General features: G+C 41.8%; 1 protein-coding gene across 1 annotated transcript in view; it reads left to right on the top strand.

Moving 5' to 3' along the window:
* Positions 1–24,052, top strand: part of LOC124005685 (contactin-5-like) — a 570,484-nt gene that overhangs the window by 522,095 nt on the left and 24,337 nt on the right. Inside the window, exons 20-22 of the mRNA XM_046315147.1 lie at positions 3,143–3,252; positions 3,565–3,751; positions 4,886–4,998. Coding sequence (XP_046171103.1) covers positions 3,143–3,252; positions 3,565–3,751; positions 4,886–4,998 — 410 coding nt within the window. The remainder of the gene's footprint in view (positions 1–3,142; positions 3,253–3,564; positions 3,752–4,885; positions 4,999–24,052) is intronic.

Genomic DNA, 24,052 nt, shown 5'->3' with positions numbered 1-24,052 from the left:
GTTTAATTGCTATATTGTAGTTACTTTGCCACCACGTCTATTTATTGCCTTACCTCTCTTATCCCACCTCATTTGCACATGCTGTATATATATCTTTGTACTGCATTATTGATTGTATGTTTATTTATTCCATGTGTAACTCTGTTGTTGTATGTGTCAAACTGCTTTGCTTATCTTTTCAGGTCGCAGTTGCAAATGAGAACATCTTCTCAACTAGGCTACCTACCTGGTCAAATAAATGTGAAATAAATCAAATAAAAAATAAAAAACATATGGGTGCTGTTTCCCTCGTTCGGATGACATTCAGCTTCTTGCGAATTGAAAGAAAATTATAAAACACAGAGAGATGAAAAATAAATCATTGTACATGTTTTTTTCTTTTATTATTGGTCCATTTTTGGTGGAAGTCTGGCTTCACTTGGTATCCATGAGTACAAGTCACTGTGTAAATGGTATGTTATAGAAGGGTCCAGACACCATTTTTTTGTGATTTCACTAGTTTTTGTAAAACATACCCCAAACAGAAAATCACTTCCTTACCCTCGTTGTGTAGTATGGGGGCCCTGATAAAAACATGACACCCTCGTTGTGTAGTATGGGGGCCCTGATAAAAACATGACACCCTCGTTGTGTAGTATGGGGGCCCTGATAAAAACATGACACCCTCGTTGTGTAGTATGGGGGCCCTGATAAAAACATGAACAAAGGCTCCAAAATCACCCAAATGTGTACTTTTAGAAATGGCGTATTTGGAAATAATTCATATTTGACTCATATTGATGCCACACAGGCCATTTTCTGTCAGAGAGTTTGTTTATTGGAGAAAATAACAGAAAGCAGCAGACACAGCCCTCCATGGAAGGACTCTAACTTTCCCCCTTCTGATGACCAGGTGGCGAATCGCATCTCTGCATGTCTGGCAGACATATCAGTGTGGATGACGGATCACCACCTCAAGCTGAACTTCGGCAAGACGGAGCTGCTCTTCCTCCCGGGGAAGGACTGCCCGTTCCATGATCTCGCCATCACGGTTGACAACTCCATTGTGTCCTCCTCCCAGAGCGCTAAGAACCTTGGCGTGATCCTGGACAACACCCTGTCGTTCTCAACTTTCATCAAGGCGGTGGCCCGTTCCTGTAGGTTCATGCTCTACAACATCCGCAGAGTACGACCCTGCCTCACACAGGAAGCGGCACAGGTCCTAATCCAGGCACTTGTCATCTCCCGTCTGGATTACTGCAACTCGCTGTTGGCTGGGCTCCCTGCCTGTGCCATTAAACCCCTACAACTCATCCAGAACGCCGCAGCCCGTCTAGTGTTCAACCTTCCCAAGTTCTCGCACGTCACCCCGCTCCTCCGCTCTCTCCACTGGCTTCCAGTTGAAGCTCGCATCCGCTACAAGACCATGGTGCTTGCCTACGGAGCTGTGAGGGGAACGGCACCTCAGTACCTCCAGGCTCTGATCAGGCCCTACACCCAAATAAGGGCACTGCGTTCATCCACCTCTGGCCTGCTCGCTTCCCTACCACTGAGGAAGTACAGTTCCCGCTCAGCCCAGTCAAAACTGTTCGCTGCTCTGGCCCCCCAATGGTGGAACAAACTCCCTCACGACGCCAGGACAGCGGAGTCAATCACCACCTTCCGGAGACACCTGAAACCCCACCTCTTTAAGGAATACCTAGGATAGGATAAAGTAATCCTTCTCACCCCCCCCCCTTAAAATATTTAGATGCACTATTGTAAAGTGGCTGTTCCACTGGATGTCATAAGGTGAATGCACCAATTTGTAAGTCGCTCTGGATAAGAGCGTCTGCTAAATGACATAAATGTAAATGTAAATGTAATGACTCTGAATAGGGTGTCACTTGGAATGACCACTTTCAATGTATCACTTTCTTTCCCCTCCTCCTGCAAAGTCCAAAGGCAGAGTTCCTACAAAGTATTTACGACCGTCATAAAATGGCCAACTCCATCCCTTCTCCCCCTCTGCGGGAGAGAGCACTGTAGAGCTGACCCACTGTAACCTGATCCTTCAGATCCTCACAGGAGAGTCATGACAGAGTCTGTCAGTCTGAACACTGTCTGGTAACACTGAGTCTGTCAGTCTGAACACTGTCTGGTAACACTGAGCCTGTCAGTCTGAACACTGTCTGGTAACCCAACACTGAGTCTATCAGTCTGAACACTGTCTGGTAACACTGAGTCTGTCAGTCTGAACACTGTCTGGTAACACTGAGTCTGTCAGTCTGAACACTGTCTGGTAACACAGAGTCTATCAGTCTGAACACTGTCTGGTAACACTGAGTCTGTCAGTCTGAACACTGTCTGGTAACACTGAGTCTGTCAGTCTGAACACTGTCTGGTAACACTGAGTCTGTCAGTCTGAACACTGTCTGGTAACACTGAGTCTGTCAGTCTGAACACTGTCTGGTAACACTGAGTCTGTCAGTCTGAACACTGTCTGGTAACACAGAGTCTGTCAGTCTGAACACTTTCTGGTAACACTGAGCCTGTCAGTCTGAACACTGTCTGGTAACCCAACACTGAGTCTATCAGTCTGAACACTGTCTGGTAACACTGAGTCTATCAGACTGAACACTGTCTGGTAACACTGAGTCTATCAGACTGAACACTGTCTGGTAACACTGACCCTGTCACTTAGGGCGCTGTCTGGTAACACTGACCCTGTCACTTAGGGCGCTGTCTGGTAACACTGACCCTGTCACTTAGGGCGCTGTCTGGTAACACTGACCCTTCACTTAGGGCGCTGTCTGGTAACACTGAGTCTATCAGTCTGAACACTGTCTGGTAACACTGACCCTGTCACTTAGGGCGCTGTAGAGCTGACCCACTGTAACCTGATCCTTCAGATCTTCACAGGAGAGTCATGACAACTGATTTGATGTTTACTGTGATATAATACTGATTGATGTTCATAGTATGCCTTTTAAATAATCCCCTCATTATAATGATATCCCCGTCATTATTCATATTAGAGTCTGTAGCGTAAATATCTCAATTTCAACACATCTATCCATTATTCTGTATAAAGTTTGAAGAGCTAGCAGCAGTTATAGTGTGACACCATATTCCCTGGGGTTTCTAAGGTTGACTGTGTGTGTGTGTGTGTTTCCCTCCACAGAGCCCAGGGACGCCCCATCTGAGGTGAAAGCTTACAGCATTTCCTCTAAGGAAATTAAGGTCACTTGGAAACAGATCAACCCTGGTCCTGGGAGACCACGGGGATACGAGGTGAGTGTGTGTGTGCCTATCTGTGTGTTTGTTGTGTGTGTGTGTGTGTGTGTGTGTGTGTGTGTGTGTGTGTGTGTGTGTGTGTGTGTGTGTGTGTGTGTGTGTGTGTGTGTGTGTGTGTGTGTGTGTGTGTGTGTGTGTGTGTGTGTGTGTGTGTGTGTGTGTGTGTGTGTGTGTGTATTCATGCACGTTTGTGTTCTTGTTTGTGTGCATGTACTATTTTCTCAAATATTTGTAGATTTCACCTCTTTACTAAATACGAGGATAAAGGAAACAGTCATTGGATAGAACCCAACTCTTCCTTTCCCTCAGGTGAGCTACAGGAAGGACAGTGAGCAGGAGGAGTCAGGGAAGAAGAAGAAGACAGCAGGTAACGAGACATCTATGGTGCTGACAGGGTTGGAGGGGAACAGTGTGTACGTCATCACAGTCAGAGGCTTCAACAGTATCGGCCAGGGCCCTGCATCAACCGCTAACACCGCCAAGACCAAGAAAGATCGTGAGTACAGTAACTCACACACTACCAGCCAGCCCACCTAGCTCTGCACAGACCAGGAAAGACAGTGAGTACAGTAACTCATACACTAGCAACTCACACACTAGCAGCCAGCCCACCTAGCTCTGCACAGACCAGGAAAGATCGTGAGTACAGTAACTCATACACTAGCAACTCACACACTACCAGCCAGCCCACCTAGCTCTGCACAGACCAGGAAAGACAGTGAGTACAGTAACTCATACACTAGCAACTCACACACTACCAGCCAGCCCACCTAGCTCTGCACAGACCAGGAAAGACAGTGAGTACACCCCTCATACCAGCCATACTGTATGTAAATACATTCCCTCATACCAACCATACTGTATGTAAATACATTCCCTCATACCAACCATACTGTATGTAAATACATTCCCTCATACCAACCATACTGTATGTAAATACATTCCCTCATACCAGCCATACTGTATGTAAAGACATTCCCTCATACCAGCCATACTGTATGTAAATACATTCCCTCATACCAACCATACTGTATGTAAATACATTCCCTCATACCAGCCATACTGTATGTAAATACATTCCCTCATACCAACCATACTGTATGTAAATACATTCCCTCATACCAGCCATACTGTATAAAGAGACATTCACTTCTTTGATATATCTGTACATGCAAATCAAATTCCTGGTAGATGTAAATGTACTTGACAATTAAAGGTGATTCTGATATGGAGACATGTTCTCATTCGATATGTGAACATCTTGGCCATGTTCTGTTGTAATCTCCACCCGTCACAGCCAAAAGAGGACTGGCCACCCCTCATAGCCAGGTTCCTCTCTAGGTTTCTTCCTAGGTTCTGGCCTTTCTAGGGAGTTTTTCCTAGCCACTGTGCTTCTACACCTGCATTGCTTGCTTCTTGGGGTTTCTGGCTGGGTTTCTGTACAGCACTTTTTGACATCAGCTGATGTAAGAAGGGCTTTATAAATACATTTGATTGATTACTATTAGACAAATTATATTTTATTGTGCACGCAAGAAACAGAAATGTACCACAATAGACCAAATAGATGAAAACTCCCTGTGCTTGTATTTAGTTGTATTGTTAATTGATCTCTGTGCTTTCTAATCAGCTCCAGTCCAGCCTCCAGCCAATCTTATGTGGATTCAGGAAGGAACTAACGTGTCTCTAAACTGGGAGCCGGTCAAGTCTAAAGACAACGAGTCAGATGTCATAGGATACAAGGTACGCTCACCTTACAATACTCAGCTCATTCTCATCCTATCTAGGAGCCGGTGTCCTGGCTCAATACTCATCCTATCTAGGAGCCGGTGTCCTGGCTCAATACTCATCCTATCTAGGAGCCGGTGTCCTGGCTCAATACTCATCCTATCTAGGAGCCGGTATCCTGGCTCAATACTCATCCTATCTAGGAGCCGGTGTCCTGGCTCAATACTCATCCTATCTTGGAGCCGGTGTCCTGGCTCAATACTCATCCTATCTAGGAGCCGGTATCCTGGCTCAATACTCATCCTATCTAGGAGCCGGTATCCTGGCTCAATACTCATCCTATCTAGGAGCCGGTGTCCTGGATCAATACTCATCCTATCTTGGAGCCGGTGTCCTGGCTCAATACTCATCCTGACCTGGTGTCCTGGCTCAATGCCAATCCTGACCTGGTGTCCTGGCTCAATGCCAATCCTGACCCGTTGTCCTGGCTAAATTCAAAATCTGACCATTTTACTATTATGGGCTCTTAATCATCCCCAGCTAACTCATCCAACCATACTGTATATAGTCTCTTACTCATCCCCAGCTAACTCATCCAACCATACTATGGTACTGTATATATTCTCTTAATCATCCCCAGCTAACTCATCCAACCATACTGTATATAGTCTCTTAATCATCCCCAGCTAACTCATCCAACCATACTATCATACTGTATATAGTATCTTAATCATCCCCAGCTAACTCATCCAACCATACTATCATACTGTATATAGTCTCTTAATCATCCCCAGCTAACTCATCCAACCATACTGTATATAGTCTCTTAATCATCCCCAGCTAACTCATCCAACCATACTGTAAATAGTCTCTTAATCATCCCCAGCTAACTCATGCAACCATACTGTCATACTGTATATAGTCTCTTAATCATCCCCAGCTAACTCATCCAACCATACTGTAAATAGTCTCTTAATCATCCCCATCTAACTCATCCAACCATACTGTATATAGCCTCTTAATCATCCCCAGCTAACTCATCCAACCATACTATCATACTGTATATAGTCTCTTAATCATCCCCATCTAACTCATCCAACCATACTGTATATAGCCTCTTAATCATCCCCAGCTAACTCATCCAACCATACTATCATACTGTATATAGTCTCTTAATCATCCCCAGCTAACTCATCCAACCATACTGTATATAGTCTCTTAATCATCCCCAGCTAACTCATCCAACCATACTATCTTACTGTGTATAGTCTCTTAATCACCCCCAGCTAACTCATCCAACCATACTGTATATAGCCTCTTAATCATCCCCAGCTAACTCATCCAACCACACTATCTTACTGTGTATAGTCTCTTAATCATCCCCAGCTAACTCATCCAACCACACTATCTTACTGTGTATAGTCTCTTAATCATCCCCAGCTAACTCATCCAACCATACTATCTTACTGTGTATAGTCTCTTAATCACCCCCAGCTAACTCATCCAACCATACTATCTTACTGTGTATAGTCTCTTAATCATCCCCAGCTAACTCATCCAACCATACTATCATACTGTATATAGTCTCTTAATCATCCCCAGCTAACTCATCCAACCATACTGTATATAGCCTCTTAATCATCCCCAGCTAACTCATCCAACCACACTATCTTACTGTGTATAGTCTCTTAATCACCCCCAGCAACTCATCCAACCATACTGTATATAGCCTCTTAATCATCCCCATCTAACTCATCCAACCATACTGTATATAGCCTCTTAATCATCCCCAGCTAACTCATCCAACCACACTATCTTACTGTGTATAGTCTCTTAATCACCCCCAGCTAACTCATCCAACCATACTATCATACTGTATATAGTCTCTTAATCATCCCCAGCTAACTCATCCAACCATACTATCATACTGTATATAGTCTCTTAATCATCCCCAGCTAACTCATCCAACCATACTGTATATAGCCTCTTAATCATCCCCAGCTAACTCATCCAACCATACTATCTTACTGTGTATAGTCTCTTAATCACCCCCAGCTAACTCATCCAACCACACTATCTTACTGTGTATAGTCTCTTAATCATCCCCAGCTAACTCATCCAACCACACTATCTTACTGTGTATAGTCTCTTAATCATCCCCAGCTAACTCATCCAACCACACTATCTTACTGTGTATAGTCTCTTAATCACCCCCAGCTAACTCATCCAACCACACTATCTTACTGTGTATAGTCTCTTAATCACCCCCAGCTAACTCATCCAACCACACTATCTTACTGTGTATAGTCTCTTAATCACCCCCAGCTAACTCATCCAACCACACTATCTTACTGTGTATAGTCTCTTAATCACCCCCAGCTAACTCATCCAACCACACTATCTTACTGTGTATAGTCTCTTAATCATCCCCAGCTAACTCATCCAACCATACTATCTTACTGTGTATAGTCTCTTAATCACCCCCAGCTAACTCATCCAACCATACTATCATACTGTATATAGTCTCTTAATCATCCCCAGCTAACTCATCCAACCATACTGTATATAGCCTCTTAATCATCCCCAGCTAACTCATCCAACCATACTATCTTACTGTGTATAGTCTCTTAATCACCCCCAGCTAACTCATCCAACCATACTATCATACTGTATATAGTCTCTTAATCATCCCCAGCTAACTCATCCAACCATACTGTATATAGCCTCTTAATCATCCCCAGCTAACTCATCCAACCATACTATCTTACTGTGTATAGTCTCTTAATCATCCCCAGCTAACTCATCCAACCATACTATCTTACTGTGTATAGTCTCTTAATCATCCCCAGCTAACTCATCCAACCATACTATCTTACTGTGTATAGTCTCTTAATCATCCCCAGCTAACTCATCCAACCATACTATCTTACTGTGTATAGTCTCTTAATCAACCCCAGCTAACTCATCCAACCACACTATCTTACTGTGTATAGTCTCTTAATCATCCCCAGCTAACTCATCCAACCACACTATCTTACTGTGTATAGTCTCTTAATCATCCCCAGCTAACTCATCCAACCACACTATCTTACTGTGTATAGTCTCTTAATCATCCCCAGCTAACTCATCCAACCACACTATCTTACTGTGTATAGTCTCTTAATCACCCCCAGCTAACTCATCCAACCATACTGTATATAGCCTCTTAATCATCCCCAGCTAACTCATCCAACCATACTATCTTACTGTGTATAGTCTCTTAATCACCCCCAGCTAACTCATCCAACCACACTATCTTACTGTGTATAGTCTCTTAATCATCCCCAGCTAACTCATCCAACCACACTATCTTACTGTGTATAGTCTCTTAATCATCCCCAGCTAACTCATCCAACCACACTATCTTACTGTGTATAGTCTCTTAATCATCCCCAGCTAACTCATCCAACCACACTATCTTACTGTGTATAGTCTCTTAATCACCCCCAGCTAACTCATCCAACCATACTGTATATAGCCTCTTAATCATCCCCAGCTAACTCATCCAACCATACTATCTTACTGTGTATAGTCTCTTAATCACCCCCAGCTAACTCATCCAACCATACTATCATACTGTATATAGTCTCTTAATCATCCCCAGCTAACTCATCCAACCATACTGTATATAGCCTCTTAATCATCCCCAGCTAACTCATCCAACCATACTATCTTACTGTGTATAGTCTCTTAATCACCCCCAGCTAACTCATCCAACCATACTATCATACTGTATATAGTCTCTTAATCATCCCCAGCTAACTCATCCAACCATACTGTATATAGCCTCTTAATCATCCCCAGCTAACTCATCCAACCATACTATCTTACTGTGTATAGTCTCTTAATCATCCCCAGCTAACTCATCCAACCATACTATCTTACTGTGTATAGTCTCTTAATCATCCCCAGCTAACTCATCCAACCATACTATCTTACTGTGTATAGTATCTTAATCATCCCCAGCTAACTCATCCAACCATACTATCTTACTGTGTATAGTCTCTTAATCATCCCCAGCTAACTCATCCAACCACACTATCTTACTGTGTATAGTCTCTTAATCATCCCCAGCTAACTCATCCAACCACACTATCTTACTGTGTATAGTCTCTTAATCATCCCCAGCTAACTCATCCAACCACACTATCTTACTGTGTATAGTCTCTTAATCATCCCCAGCTAACTCATCCAACCACACTATCTTACTGTGTATAGTCTCTTAATCACCCCCAGCTAACTCATCCAACCACACTATCTTACTGTGTATAGTCTCTTAATCATCCCCAGCTAACTCATCCAACCATACTATCATACTGTATATAGTCTCTTAATCATCCCCAGCTAACTCATCCAACCATACTATCATACTGTATATAGTCTCTTAATCATCCCCAGCTAACTCATCCAACCATACTGTATATAGCCTCTTAATCAACCATACTGTATATAGTCTCTTAATCATCCCCAGCTAACTCATCCAACCATACTGTATATAGCCTCTTAATCATCCCCAGCTAACTCATCCAACCATACTATCTTACTGTGTATAGTCTCTTAATCACCCCCAGCTAACTCATCCAACCATACTGTATATAGCCTCTTAATCATCCCCAGCTAACTCATCCAACCATACTATCTTACTGTGTATAGTCTCTTAATCATCCCCAGCTAACTCATCCAACCACACTATCTTACTGTGTATAGTCTCTTAATCATCCCCAGCTAACTCATCCAACCACACTATCTTACTGTGTATAGTCTCTTAATCATCCCCAGCTAACTCATCCAACCATACTGTATATAGCCTCTTAATCATCCCCAGCTAACTCATCCAACCACACTATCATACTGTGTATAGTCTCTTAATCATCCCCAGCTAACTCATCCAACCATACTGTATATAGCCTCTTAATCATCCCCAGCTAACTCATCCAACCACACTATCATACTGTGTATAGTCTCTTAATCATCCCCAGCTAACTCATCCAACCATACTGTATATAGCCTCTTAATCATCCCCAGCTAACTCATCCAACCACACTATCATACTGTGTATAGTCTCTTAATCACCCCCAGCAACTCATCCAATAATACTATCATGTTGTATTATAAACAAAAAACTAGGTTTTAAGTGAGAAGTATGCATTGGCCTGAAGCACCACAATGCCTACTCCACCCATGCTCTACTAAGGTTTTACAGCACCACAATGCCTACTCCACCCATGCTCTACTAAGGTTTTACAGCACCACAATGCCTACTCCACCCATGCTCTACCAAGGTTTTTCCAGCACACAGCTTTGACCTACTACAGTAGCCATGTTGGTCTATTGTACTTCACACTATGTGAAGGCAGGTTGCTTAGGATTCAAACCTTCTCAAACTGACTACATCCATATGAAAAACTTTCCAAAGATAAATATATCTAGCTAGCCTGCTTCTTTGTAGCTGCTGTTGTGCAGCAACCGAGTTGCTGGTCTCGGTTTTAGAAAAGGTAGCACATTGTTGGTTCTTAATGGATGTAAATTAGCATGTGAGAGTGATAAATTGCACATACTGTGGAGTGGCAGGTAGCCTAGTGGTTAGAGAATTGGGCAAGAAACTGAAAGGTCGCTGGATCGAATCCCTGAACTGACGCGGTAAAAAAGTGTCATTCTGCCCCTGAGCAAAGCAGTTATCCCACTGTTCCCCAGTAGGCTGAAATTGTAAATAAAATTCGTAACTGACTTGCCTAATAAAACAAAGGTTGCATTTTATAATTTTTTATAGTCTCAGTTTAATCCAACATCTAGAATTTCAGCTAATGTTAGGTTGGCCAAGTAAATACTCTGAGAACTCAATTGATAACTACTATTTTAAAAATCGGGTGTGTTTTTCTCGGTAATGACTGGACGGCTCATGATGAGAGGTGGAGAGTTTGTTGTGTGCTTCCAATCACGTTCATTTGACATTGGTGTCAAATTGGATTAGATTTGATGGTAGGGAGATTTTTATTTATTAACCTTAGCTTCAACCAATGTCCTACTATTAGTCCTAGCTTCACCAATGCCATACTATTAGTCCTAGCTTCAACCAATGTCCTAGCTTCAACCAATGCCCTACTATTAGTCCTAGCTTCACCAATGCCCTACTATTAGTCCTAGCTTCACCAATGCCATACTATTAGTCCTAGCTTCACCAATGCCATACTATTAGTCCTAGCTTCAACCAATGTCCTAGCTTCAACCAATGCCCTACTATTAGTCCTAGCTTCACCAATGCCCTACTATTTGTCCTAGCTTCACCAATGCCATACTATTAGTCCTAGCTTCACCAATGCCATACTATTAGTCCTAGCTTCACCAATGCCATACTATTAGTCCTAGCTTCAACCAATGCCATACTATTAGTCCTAGCTTCACCAATGCCATACTATTAGTCCTAGCTTCAACCAATGCCATACTATTAGTCCTAGCTTCAACCAATGTCCTAGCTTCAACCAATGTCATACTATTAGTCCTAGCTTCAACCAATGCCATACTATTAGTCCTAGCTTCAACCAATGCCCTACTATTAGTCCTAGCTTCACCAATGCCATACTATTAGTCCTAGCTTCACCAATGCCATACTATTAGTCCTAGCTTCACCAATGCCATACTATTAGTCCTGCTTCAACCAATGCCATACTATTAGTCCTAGCTTCAACCAATGCCATACTATTAGTCCTAGCTTCAACCAATGCCATACTATTAGTCCTAGCTTCACAAATGCCATACTATTAGTCCTAGCTTCAACCAATGCCATACTATTAGTCCTAGCTTCACCAATGCCATACTATTAGTCCTAGCTTCAACCAATGCCATACTATTAGTCCTAGCTTCAACCAATGCCATACTATTAGTCCTAGCTTCAACCAATGTCCTAGCTTCAACCAATGTCATACTATTAGTCCTAGCTTCAACCAATGCCATACTATTAGTCCTAGCTTCAACCAATGCCATACTATTAGTCCTAGCTTCAACCAATGCCATACTATTAGTCCTAGCTTCAACCAATGCCATACTATTAGTCCTAGCTTCAACCAATGTCCTAGCTTCAACCAATGCCATACTATTAGTCCTAGCTTCAACCAATGCCATACTATTAGTCCTAGCTTCAACCAATGCCATACTATTAGTCCTAGCTTCAACCAATGTCCTAGCTTCAACCAATGCCATACTATTAGTCATAGCTTCACCAATGCCATACTATTAGTCCTAGCTTCAACCAATGCCATACTATTAGTCCTAGCTTCAACCAATGTCCTAGCTTCAACCAATGCCCTACTATTAGTCCTAGCTTCACCAATGCCATACTATTAGTCCTAGCTTCAACCAATGCCATACTATTAGTCCTAGGTTCAACCAATGTCCTAGCTTCAACCAATGCCCTACTATTAGTCCTAGCTTCAACCAATGCCATACTATTAGTCCTAGCTTCAACCAATGCCATACTATTAGTCCTAGCTTCAACCAATGCCATACTATTAGTCCTAGCTTCAACCAATGCCATACTATTAGTCCTAGCTTCAACCAATGCCATACTATTAGTCCTAGCTTCAACCAATGCCATACTATTAGTCCTAGCTTCAACCAATGCCATACTATTAGTCCTAGCTTCAACCAATGTCCTAGCTTCAACCAATGTCATACTATTAGTCCTAGCTTCAACCAATGCCATACTATTAGTCCTAGCTTCAACCAATGCCATACTATTAGTCCTAGCTTCAACCAATGTCCTAGCTTCAACCAATGCCATACTATTAGTCCTAGCTTCAACCAATGTCCTAGCTTCAACCAATGCCATACTATTAGTCCTAGCTTCAACTAATGCCATACTATTAGTCCTAGCTTCAACCAATGTCCTAGCTTCAACCAATGCCATACTATTAGTCCTAGCTTCACCAATGCCATACTATTAGTCCTAGCTTCAACCAATGCCATACTATTAGTCCTAGCTTCAACCAATGCCAATGTCCTAGCTTCAACCAATGCCCTACTATTAGTCCTAGCTTCAACCAATGCCATACTATTAGTCCTAGCTTCAACCAATGCCATACTATTAGTCCTAGCTTCAACCAATGCCATACTATTAGTCCTAGCTTCAACCAATGCCATACTATTAGTCCTAGCTTCACCAATGCCATACTATTAGTCCTAGCTTCAACCAATGCCATACTATTAGTCCTAGCTTCAACCAATGCCATACTATTAGTCCTAGCTTCAACCAATGTCCTAGCTTCAACCAATGTCATACTATTAGTCCTAGCTTCAACCAATGCCATACTATTAGTCCTAGCTTCAACCAATGCCATACTATTAGTCCTAGCTTCAACCAATGCCATACTATTAGTCCTAGCTTCAACCAATGCCATACTATTAGTCCTAGCTTCAACCAATGTCCTAGCTTCAACCAATGCCATACTATTAGTCCTAGCTTCAACCAATGTCCTAGCTTCAACCAATGCCATACTATTAGTCCTAGCTTCAACCAATGTCCTAGCTTCAACCAATGCCATACTATTAGTCCTAGCTTCACCAATGCCATACTATTAGTCCTAGCTTCAACCAATGCCATACTATTAGTCCTAGCTTCAACCAATGTCCTAGCTTCAACCAATGCCCTACTATTAGTCCTAGCTTCACCAATGCCATAATTAGTCCTAGCTTCAATGCCATACTATTAGTCCTAGCTTCAACCAATGCCATACTATTAGTCCTAGCTTCAACCAATGCCATACTATTTAGTCCTAGCTTCAACCAATGCCATACTATTAGTCCTAGCTTCAACCAATGCCATACTATTAGCCAACCAATGCCATACTATTAGTCCTAGCTTCAACCAATGCCATACTATTAGTCCTAGCTTCAACCAATGCCATACTATTAGTCCTAGCTTCAACCAATGCCATACTATTAGTCCTAGCTTCAACCAATGCCATACTATTAGTCCTAGCTTCATACTAATAGTCCTAGCTTCAACCAATGCCATACTATTAGTCCTAGCTTCAAATGCCATACTATTAGTCCTAGCTTCAACCAATGCCATACTATTAGTCCTAGCTTCAACCAATGTCCTAGCTTCAACCAATGCCATACTATTAGTCCTAGCTTCACCAATGCCATACTATTAGTCCTAGCTTCAACCAATGCCATACTATTAGTCCTAGCTTCAACCAATGCCATACTATTAGTCCTAGCTTCAACCAATGCCATACTATTAGTCCTAGCTTCACAAATGCCATACTATTAGTCCTAGCTTCAACCAATGCCATACTATTAGTCCTAGCTTCACCAATGCCATACTATTAGTCCTAGCTTCAACCAATGCCATACTATTAGTCCTAGCTTCAACCAATGCCATACTATTAGTCCTAGCTTCAACCAATGCCATACTATTAGTCCTAGCTTCAACCAATGCCATACTATTAGTCCTAGCTTCAACCAATGTCATACTATTAGTCCTAGCTTCAACCAATGCCATACTATTAGTCCTACCTTCAACCAATGCCATACTATTAGTCCTAGCTTCAACCAATGCCATACTATTAGTCCTAGCTTCAACCAATGCCATACTATTAGTCCTAGCTTCAACCAATATCCTAGCTAGCTTCAATGCCATACTATTAGTCCTAGCTTCAACCAATGCCATACTATTAGTCCTATTCAACCAATGTCCTAGCTTCAACCAATGCCATACTATTAGTCCTAGCTTCACCAATGCCATACTATTAGTCCTAGCTTCAACCAATGCCATACTATTAGTCCTAGCTTCAACCAATGTCCTAGCTTCAACCAATGCCCTACTATTAGTCCTAGCTTCACCAATGCCATACTATTAGTCCTAGCTTCAACCAATGCCATACTATTAGTCCTAGCTTCAACCAATGTCCTAGCTTCAACCAATGCCCTAATATTAGTCCTAGCTTCACCAATGCCATACTATTAGTCCTAGCTTCAACCAATGCCATACTATTAGTCCTAGCTTCAACCAATGTCCTAGCTTCAACCAATGCCATACTATTAGTCCTAGCTTCAACCAATGTCCTAGCTTCAACCAATGTCCTAGCTTCAACCAATGCCATACTATTAGTCCTAGCTTCAACCAATGTCCTAGCTTCAACCAATGCCATACTATTAGTCCTAGCTTCAACCAATGCCATACTATTAGCCCTAGCTTCAACCAATGCCATACTATTAGTCCTAGCTTCAACCAATGCCATACTATTAGTCCTAGCTTCAACCAATGCCATACTATTAGCCCTAGCTTCAACCAATGCCATACTATTAGTCCTAGCTGCAACCAATGCCATACTATTAGTCCTAGCTTCAACCAATGCCATACTATTAGTCCTAGCTTCACCAATGCCATACTATTAGTCCTAGCTTCAACCAATGCCATACTATTAGTCCTAGCTTCAACCAATGCCATACTATTAGTCCTAGCTTCAACCAATGCCATACTATTAGTCCTAGCTTCACCAATGCCATACTATTAGTCCTAGCTTCAACCAATGCCATACTATTAGTCCTAGCTTCAACCAATGCCATACTGTCCTTAGTCCTAGCTTCAACTAATGTCCTAGCTTCAACCAATGTCATGCCATACTTTAGTCCTAGCTTCAACCAATGTCCTAGCTTCAACCAATGCCATACTATTAGTCCTAGCTTCAACCAATGCCATACTATTAGTCCTAGCTTCAACCAATGCCATACTATTAGTCCTAGCTTCAACCAATGTCCTAGCTTCAACCAATGCCATACTATTAGTCCTAGCTTCAACCAATGCCATACTATTAGTCTTCAACCAATGCCATACTATTAGTCCTAGCTTCAACCAATGCCATACTATTAGTCCTAGCTTCAAATGCCATACTATTAGTCCTAGCTTCAACCAATGCCATACTATTAGTCCTAGCTTCACCAATGCCATACTATTAGTCCTAGCTTCAACCAATGCCATACTATTAGTCCTAGCTTCACCAATGCCATACTATTAGTCCTAGCTTCAACCAATGCCATACTATTAGTCCTAGGTTCAACCAATGTCCTAGCTTCAACCAATGCCATACTATTAGTCCTAGCTTCAACCAATGCCAATGCCCTAGCTTCAACCAATGCCATACTATTAGTCCTAGCTTCAACCAATGCCATACTATTAGTCTATTCAGTGCCTAGCTTCAACCAATGCCATACTATTAGTCCTAGCTTCAACCAATGCCATACTATTAGTCCTAGCTTCAACCAATGCCTAGCTTCAACCAATGTCCTAGCTTCAACCAATGCCATACTATTAGTCCTAGCTTCAAATGCCATACTATTAGTCCTAGCTTCAACCAATGCCATACTATTAGTCCTAGCTTCAACCAATGCCATACTATTAGTCCTAGCTTCAACCAATGCCATACTATTAGTCCTAGCTTCAACCAATGCCATACTATTAGTCCTAGCTTCAACTAATGCCCTACTATTCCTAGCTTCAACCAATGCCATACTATTAGTCCTAGCTTCAACCAATGCCTACTATTAGTCCTAGCTTCAACCAATGCCATACTATCCTAGCTTCAACCAATGCCATACTATTAGTCCTAGCTTCAGCCATCTATTAGTCCTTCAACCAATGCCATACTATTAGTCCTAGCTTCAACCAATGCCATACTATTAGTCCTAGCTTCAACCAATGCCATACTATTAGTCCTAGCTTCAACCAATGCCATACTATTAGTCCTAGCTTCAACCAATGCCATACTATTAGTCCTAGCTTCAACCAATGCCATACTATTAGTCCTAGCTTCAACCAATGCCATACTAATGCCATACTATTAGTCCTAGCTTCAACCAATGTCCTAGCTTCAACCAATGCCATACTATTAGTCCTAGCTTCAACCAATGTCCTAGCTTCAACCAATGCCATACTATTAGTCCTAGCTTCAACCAATGTCCTAGCTTCAACCAATGCCATACTATTAGTCCTAGCTTCACCAATGCCATACTATTAGTCCTAGCTTCAACCAATGCCATACTATTAGTCCTAGCTTCAACCAATGTCCTAGCTTCAACCAATGCCCTACTATTAGTCCTAGCTTCACCAATGCCATACTATTAGTCCTAGCTTCAACCAATGCCATACTATTAGTCCTAGCTTCAACCAATGTCCTAGCTTCAACCAATGCCCTACTATTTGTCCTAGCTTCACCAATGCCATACTATTAGTCCTAGCTTCAACCAATGCCATACTATTAGTCCTAGCTTCAACCAATGCCATACTATTAGTCCTAGCTTCAACCAATGCCATACTATTAGTCCTAGCTTCAACCAATGCCATACTATTAGTCCTAGCTTCAACCAATGCCATACTATTAGTCCTAGCTTCAACCAATGCCATACTATTAGTCCTAGCTTCAACCAATGCCATACTATTAGTCCTAGCTTCAACCAATGCCATACTATTAGTCCTAGCTTCAACCAATGTCATACTATTAGTCCTAGCTTCAACCAATGCCATACTATTAGTCCTAGCTTCACCAATGCCATACTATTAGTCCTAGCTTCAACCAATGCCATACTATTAGTCCTAGCTTCAACCAATGCCATACTATTAGTCCTAGCTAACCAATGTCCTTCAACCAATGCCCTACTATTAGTCCTAGCTTCACCAATGCCATACTATTAGTCCTAGCTTCAACCAATGCCATACTATTAGTCCTAGCTTCAACCAATGTCCTAGCTTCAACCAATGCCCTACTATTTGTCCTAGCAACCAATGCCATACTATTAGTCCTAGCTTCAACCAATGCCATACTATTAGTCCTAGCTTCAACCAATGCCATACTATTAGTCCTAGCTTCAACCAATGCCATACTATTAGTCCTAGCTTCAACCAATGCCATACTATTAGTCCTAGCTTCACCAATGCCATACTATTAGTCCTAGCTTCAACCAATGCCATACTATTAGTCCTAGCTTCAACCAATGCCATACTATTAGTCCTAGCTTCAACCAATGCCATACTATTAGTCCTAGCTTCAACCAATGCCATACTATTAGTCCTAGCTTCAACCAATGTCCTAGCTTCAACCAATGTCATACTATTAGTCCTAGCTTCAACCAATGCCATACTATTAGTCCTAGCTTCAACCAATGCCATACTATTAGTCCTAGCTTCAACCAATGCCATACTATTAGTCCTAGCTTCAACCAATGCCATACTATTAGTCCTAGCTTCAACCAATATCCTAGCTTCAACCAATGCCATACTATTAGTCCTAGCTTCAACCAATGCCATACTATTAGTCCTAGCTTCAACCAATGTCCTAGCTTCAACCAATGCCATACTATTAGTCCTAGCTTCACCAATGCCATACTATTAGTCCTAGCTTCAACCAATGCCATACTATTAGTCCTAGCTTCAACCAATGTCCTAGCTTCAACCAATGCCATACTATTAGTCCTAGCTTCAACCAATGCCATACTATTAGTCCTAGCTTCAACCAATGCCATACTATTAGTCCTAGCTTCAACCAATGTCCTAGCTTCAACCAATGCCCTAATATTAGCCATCCCTAGCTTCACCAATGCCATACTATTAGTCCTAGCTTCAACCAATGCCATACTATTAGTCCTAGCTTCAACCAATGTCCTAGCTTCAACCAATGCCCTACTATTAGTCCTAGCTTCAACCAATGTCCTAGCTTCAACCAATGTCCTTGCTTCAACCAATGCCATACTATTAGTCCTAGCTTCAACCAATGTCCTAGCTTCAACCAATGCCATACTATTAGCCCTAGCTTCAACCAATGCCATACTATTAGCCCTAGCTTCAACCAATGCCCTACTATTAGTCCTAGCTTCACCAATGCCATACTATTAGTCCTAGCTTCAACCAATGCCATACTATTAGTCCTAGCTTCAACCAATGCCATACTATTAGTCCTAGCTTCAACCAATGCCATACTATTAGTCCTAGCTTCAACCAATGCCATACTATTAGTCCTAGCTTCAACCAATGCCATACTATTAGTCCTAGCTTCAACCAATGCCATACTATTAGTCCTAGCTTCAACCAATGCCATACTATTAGTCCTAGCTTCAACCAATGCCATACTATTAGTCCTAGCTTCAACCAATGCCATACTATTAGTCCTAGCTTCAACCAATGCCATACTATTAGTCCTAGCTTCAACCAATGCCATACTATTAGTCCTAGCTTCAACCAATGCCATACTGTCCTAGCTTCAACCAATGTCCTAGCTAGTCCTAGCTTCAACTAATGCCATACTTCATTAATGTCCTAGCTTCAACCAATGCCATACTATTAGTCTATTCAGTCCTAGCTTCAACCAATGCCATACTATTAGTCCTAGCTTCAACCAATGCCATACTATTAGTCCTAGCTTCAACCAATGCCATACTATTAGTCCTAGCTTCAACCAATGCCATACTATTAGTCCTAGCTTCAACCAATGTCCTAGCTTCATGCCCTACTATTAGTCCTAGCTTCAACCAATGCCATACCCTAGCTTCAACCAATGCCATACTATTAGTCCTAGCTTCAACCAATGCCATACTATTAGTCCTAGCTTCAACCAATGCCATACTATTAGTCCTAGCTTCAACCAATGCCATACTATTAGTCCTAGCTTCAACCAATGCCATACTATTAGTCCTAGCTTCAACCAATGCCATACTATTAGTCCTAGCTTCAACCAATGTCCTAGCTTCAACCAATGTCCTAGCTACTGTCATACTATTAGTCCTAGCTTCACCCATACTATTAGTCCTAGCTGCCATACTATTAGTCCTAGCTTCAACCAATGCCATACTATTAGTCCTAGCTTCAACCAATGTCCTAGCTTCAACCAATGCCCTACTATTAGTCCTAGCTTCAACCAATGCCATACTATTAGTCCTAGCTTCAACCAATGCCATACTATTAGTCCTAGCTTCAACCAATGCCATACTATTAGTCCTAGCTTCAACCAATGCCATACTATTAGTCCTAATGCCATACTATTAGTCCTAGCTTCAACCAATGCCATACTATTAGTCCTAGCTTCAAATGCCAACTATTAGTCAATATTAGTCCTAGCTTCACCAATGCCATACTATTAGTCCTAGCTTCAACCAATGCCATACTATTAGTCCTAGCTTCAACCAATGCCATACTATTAGTCCTAGCTTCAACCAATGCCATACTATTAGTCCTAGCTTCAACCAATGCCATACTGCCATACTATTAGTCCTAGCTTCAACCAATGCCATACTATTAGTCCTAGCTTCAACCAATGCCATACTATTAGTCCTAGCTTCAACCAATATCCTAGCCAATGCCATACTATTAGTCCTAGCTTCAACCAATGCCATACTATTAGTCCTAGCTTCAACCAATGTCCTAGCTTCAACCAATGCCATACTATTAGTCCTAGCTTCAACCAATGCCATACTATTAGTCCTAGCTTCAACCAATGCCATACTATTAGTCCTAGCTTCAAATGCCAATGTCCTAGCTTCAACCAATGCCATACTATTAGTCCTAGCTTCACCAATGCCATACTATTAGTCCTAGCTTCAACCAATGCCATACTATTAGTCCTAGCTTCAACCAATGCCATACTATTAGTCCTAGCTTCAACCAATGCCATACTATTAGTCCTAGCTTCAACCAATGCCATACTATTAGTCCTAGCTTCAAATGCCAATGTAGTCCTAGCTTCAAATGCCATACTATTAGTCCTAGCTTCAACCAATGCCATACTATTAGTCCTAGCTTCAACCAATGCCATACTAGCTTCAACCAATGCTTCAACCAATGTCCTATTAGTCCTAGCTTCAACCAATGCCATACTATTAGTCCTAGCTTCAACCAATGCCATATTAGTCCTAGCTTCAACCAATGCCATACTATTAGTCCTAGCTTCAACCAATGCCATACTATTAGTCCTAGCTTCAACCAATGCCATACTATTAGTCCTAGCTTCAACCAATGCCATACTATTAGTCCTAGCTTCAACCAATGCCATACTATTAGTCCTAGCTTCAACCAATGCCATACTATTAGTCCTAGCTTCAACCAATGCCATACTATTAGTCCTAGCTTCAACCAATGCCATACTATTAGTCCTAGCTTCAACCAATGCCATACTATTAGTCCTAGCTTCAACCAATGCCATACTATTAGTCCTAGCTTCAACCAATGCCATACTATTAGTCCTAGCTTCACCAATGCCATACTATTAGTCCTAGCTTCAACCAATGCCATACTATTAGTCCTAGCTTCAACCAATGCCATACTATTAGTCCTAGCTTCAACCAATGCCAGCTAACTATTAGTCCTAGCTTCAACCAATGCCATACTATTAGTCCTAGCTTCAACCAATGCCATACTATTAGTCCTAGCTTCAACCAATGTCCTAGCTTCAACCAATGCCATACTATTAGTCCTAGCTTCAACCAATGTCCTAGCTTCAACCAATGCCATACTATTAGTCCTAGCTTCAACCAATGCCATACTATTAGTCCTAGCTTCAACCAATGTCCTAGCTTCAACCAATGCCATACTATTAGTCCTAGCTTCACCAATGCCATACTATTAGTCCTAGCTTCAACCAATGCCATACTATTAGTCCTAGCTTCAACCAATGTCCTAGCTTCAACCCTAGCTTCACCAATGCCATACTATTAGTCCTAGCTTCAACCAATGCCATACTATTAGTCCTAGCTTCAACCAATGTCCTAGCTTCAACCAATGCCCTACTATTAGTCCTAGCTTCAACCAATGCCATACTATTAGTCCTAGCTTCAACCAATGCCATACTATTAGTCCTAGCTTCAACCAATGCCATACTTAGTCCTAGCTTAGTCCTAGCTTCAACCAATGCCATACTATTAGTCCTAGCTTCACCAATGCCATACTATTAGTCCTAGCTTCAACCAATGCCATACTATTAGTCCTAGCTTCAACCAATGCCATACTATTAGTTCAACCAATGCCATACTATTAGTCCTAGCTTCAACCAATGTCCTAGCTTCAACCAATGCCATACTATTAGTCCTAGCTTCAACCAATGCCATCCTAGCTTCAACCAATGCCATACTATTAGTCCTAGCTTCAACCAATGCCATACTATTAGTCCTAGCTTCAACCAATGCCATACTATTAGTCCTAGCTTCAACCAATGTCCTAGCTTCAACCAATGCCATACTATTAGTCCTAGCTTCACAATGCCATAATTAGTCCTAGCTTCAACCAATGCCATACTATTAGTCCTAGCTTCAACCAATGTCCTAGCTTCAACCAATGCCCTACTATTAGTCCTAGCTTCACCAATGCCATACTATTAGTCCTAGCTTCAACCAATGCCATACTATTAGTCCTAGCTTCAACCAATGTCCTAGCTTCAACCAATGCCCTACTATTAGTCCTAGCTTCAACCAATGCCATACTATTAGTCCTAGCTTCAACCAATGCCATACTATTAGTCCTAGCTTCAACCAATGTCCTAGCTTCAACCAATGCCATACTATTAGTCCTAGCTTCAACCAATGCCATACTATTAGTCCTAGCTTCAACCAATGCCATACTATTAGTCCTAGCTTCAACCAATGCCTATTCACTATTAGTCCTAGCTTCAACCAATGCCATACTATTAGTCCTAGCTTCAACCAATGCCATACTATTAGTCCTAGCTTCAACCAATGCCATACTATTAGTCCTAGCTTCAACCAATGCCATACTATTAGTCCTAGCTGTCCTAGCTTCAACCAATGCCATACTATTAGTCCTAGCTTCAACCAATGCCATACTATTAGTCCTAGCTTCAACCAATGCCATACCAATGCCATACTATTAGTCCTAGCTTCACCAATGCCAATGTCCTAGCTTCAACCAATGCCATACTATTAGTCCTAGCTTCAACCAATGTCCTAGCTTCAACCAATGCCATACTATTAGTCCTAGCTTCAACCAATGCCATACTATTAGTCCTAGCTTCAACCAATGCCATACTATTAGTCCTAGCTTCAACCAATGTCCATAACTAATGCCCTACCATTAGTCCTAGCTTCAACCAATGCCATACTATTAGTCCTAGCTTCAACCAATGCCATACTATTAGTCCTAGCTTCAACCAATGTCCAGCTTCAACCAATGCCCTACTATTAGTCCTAGCTTCAACCAATGCCATACTATTAGTCCTAGCTTCAACCAATGCCATACTATTAGTCCTAGCTTCAACCAATGTCCTATTCAACCAATGCCATACTATTAGTCCTAGCTTCAACCAATGCCATACTATTAGTCCTAGCTTCAACCAATGCCATACTATTAGTCCTAGCTTCAACCAATGCCATACTATTAGTCCTAGCTTCAACCAATGCCATAGCTATTAGTCCTAATTCAACTAATGTCCATTCAACTATTATTAGTCCTAGCTTCAACCAATGCCATGCCACTATTAGTCCTAGCTTCAACCAATGTCCTAGCTTCAAATGCCAATGCCATACTATTAGTCCTAGCTTCAACCAATGCCATACTATTAGTCCTAGCTTCATACTATTAGTCCTAGCTTCAACCAATGCCATACTATTAGTCCTAGCTTCAACCAATGTCCTAGCTTCAACCAATGCCATACTATTAGTCCTAGCTTCACCAATGCCATACTATTAGTCCTAGCTTCAACCAATGCCATACTATTAGTCCTAGCTTCAACCAATGTCCTAGCTTCAACCAATGCCCTACTATTAGTCCTAGCTTCAACCAATGCCATACTATTAGTCCTAGCTTCAACCAATGCCATACTATTAGTCCTAGCTTCAACCAATGTCCTAGCTTCAACCAATGCCATACTATTAGTCCTAGCTTCAACCAATGCCATACTATTAGTCCTAGCTTCAACCAATGCCATACTATTAGTCCTAGCTTCAACCAATGTCCTAGCTTCAACCAATGCCATACTATTAGTCCTAGCTTCAACCAATGCCATACTATTAGTCCTAGCTTCAACCAATGCCATAC

This window comes from Oncorhynchus gorbuscha, linkage group LG19 (genome assembly GCF_021184085.1).
Source record: "Oncorhynchus gorbuscha isolate QuinsamMale2020 ecotype Even-year linkage group LG19, OgorEven_v1.0, whole genome shotgun sequence".
NCBI classification, from domain to species: Eukaryota; Metazoa; Chordata; class Actinopteri; order Salmoniformes; family Salmonidae; genus Oncorhynchus; species Oncorhynchus gorbuscha.
Note: the sequence above shows the minus strand (reverse complement) of the source record. Positions and strands in the feature narration are given on the sequence as shown.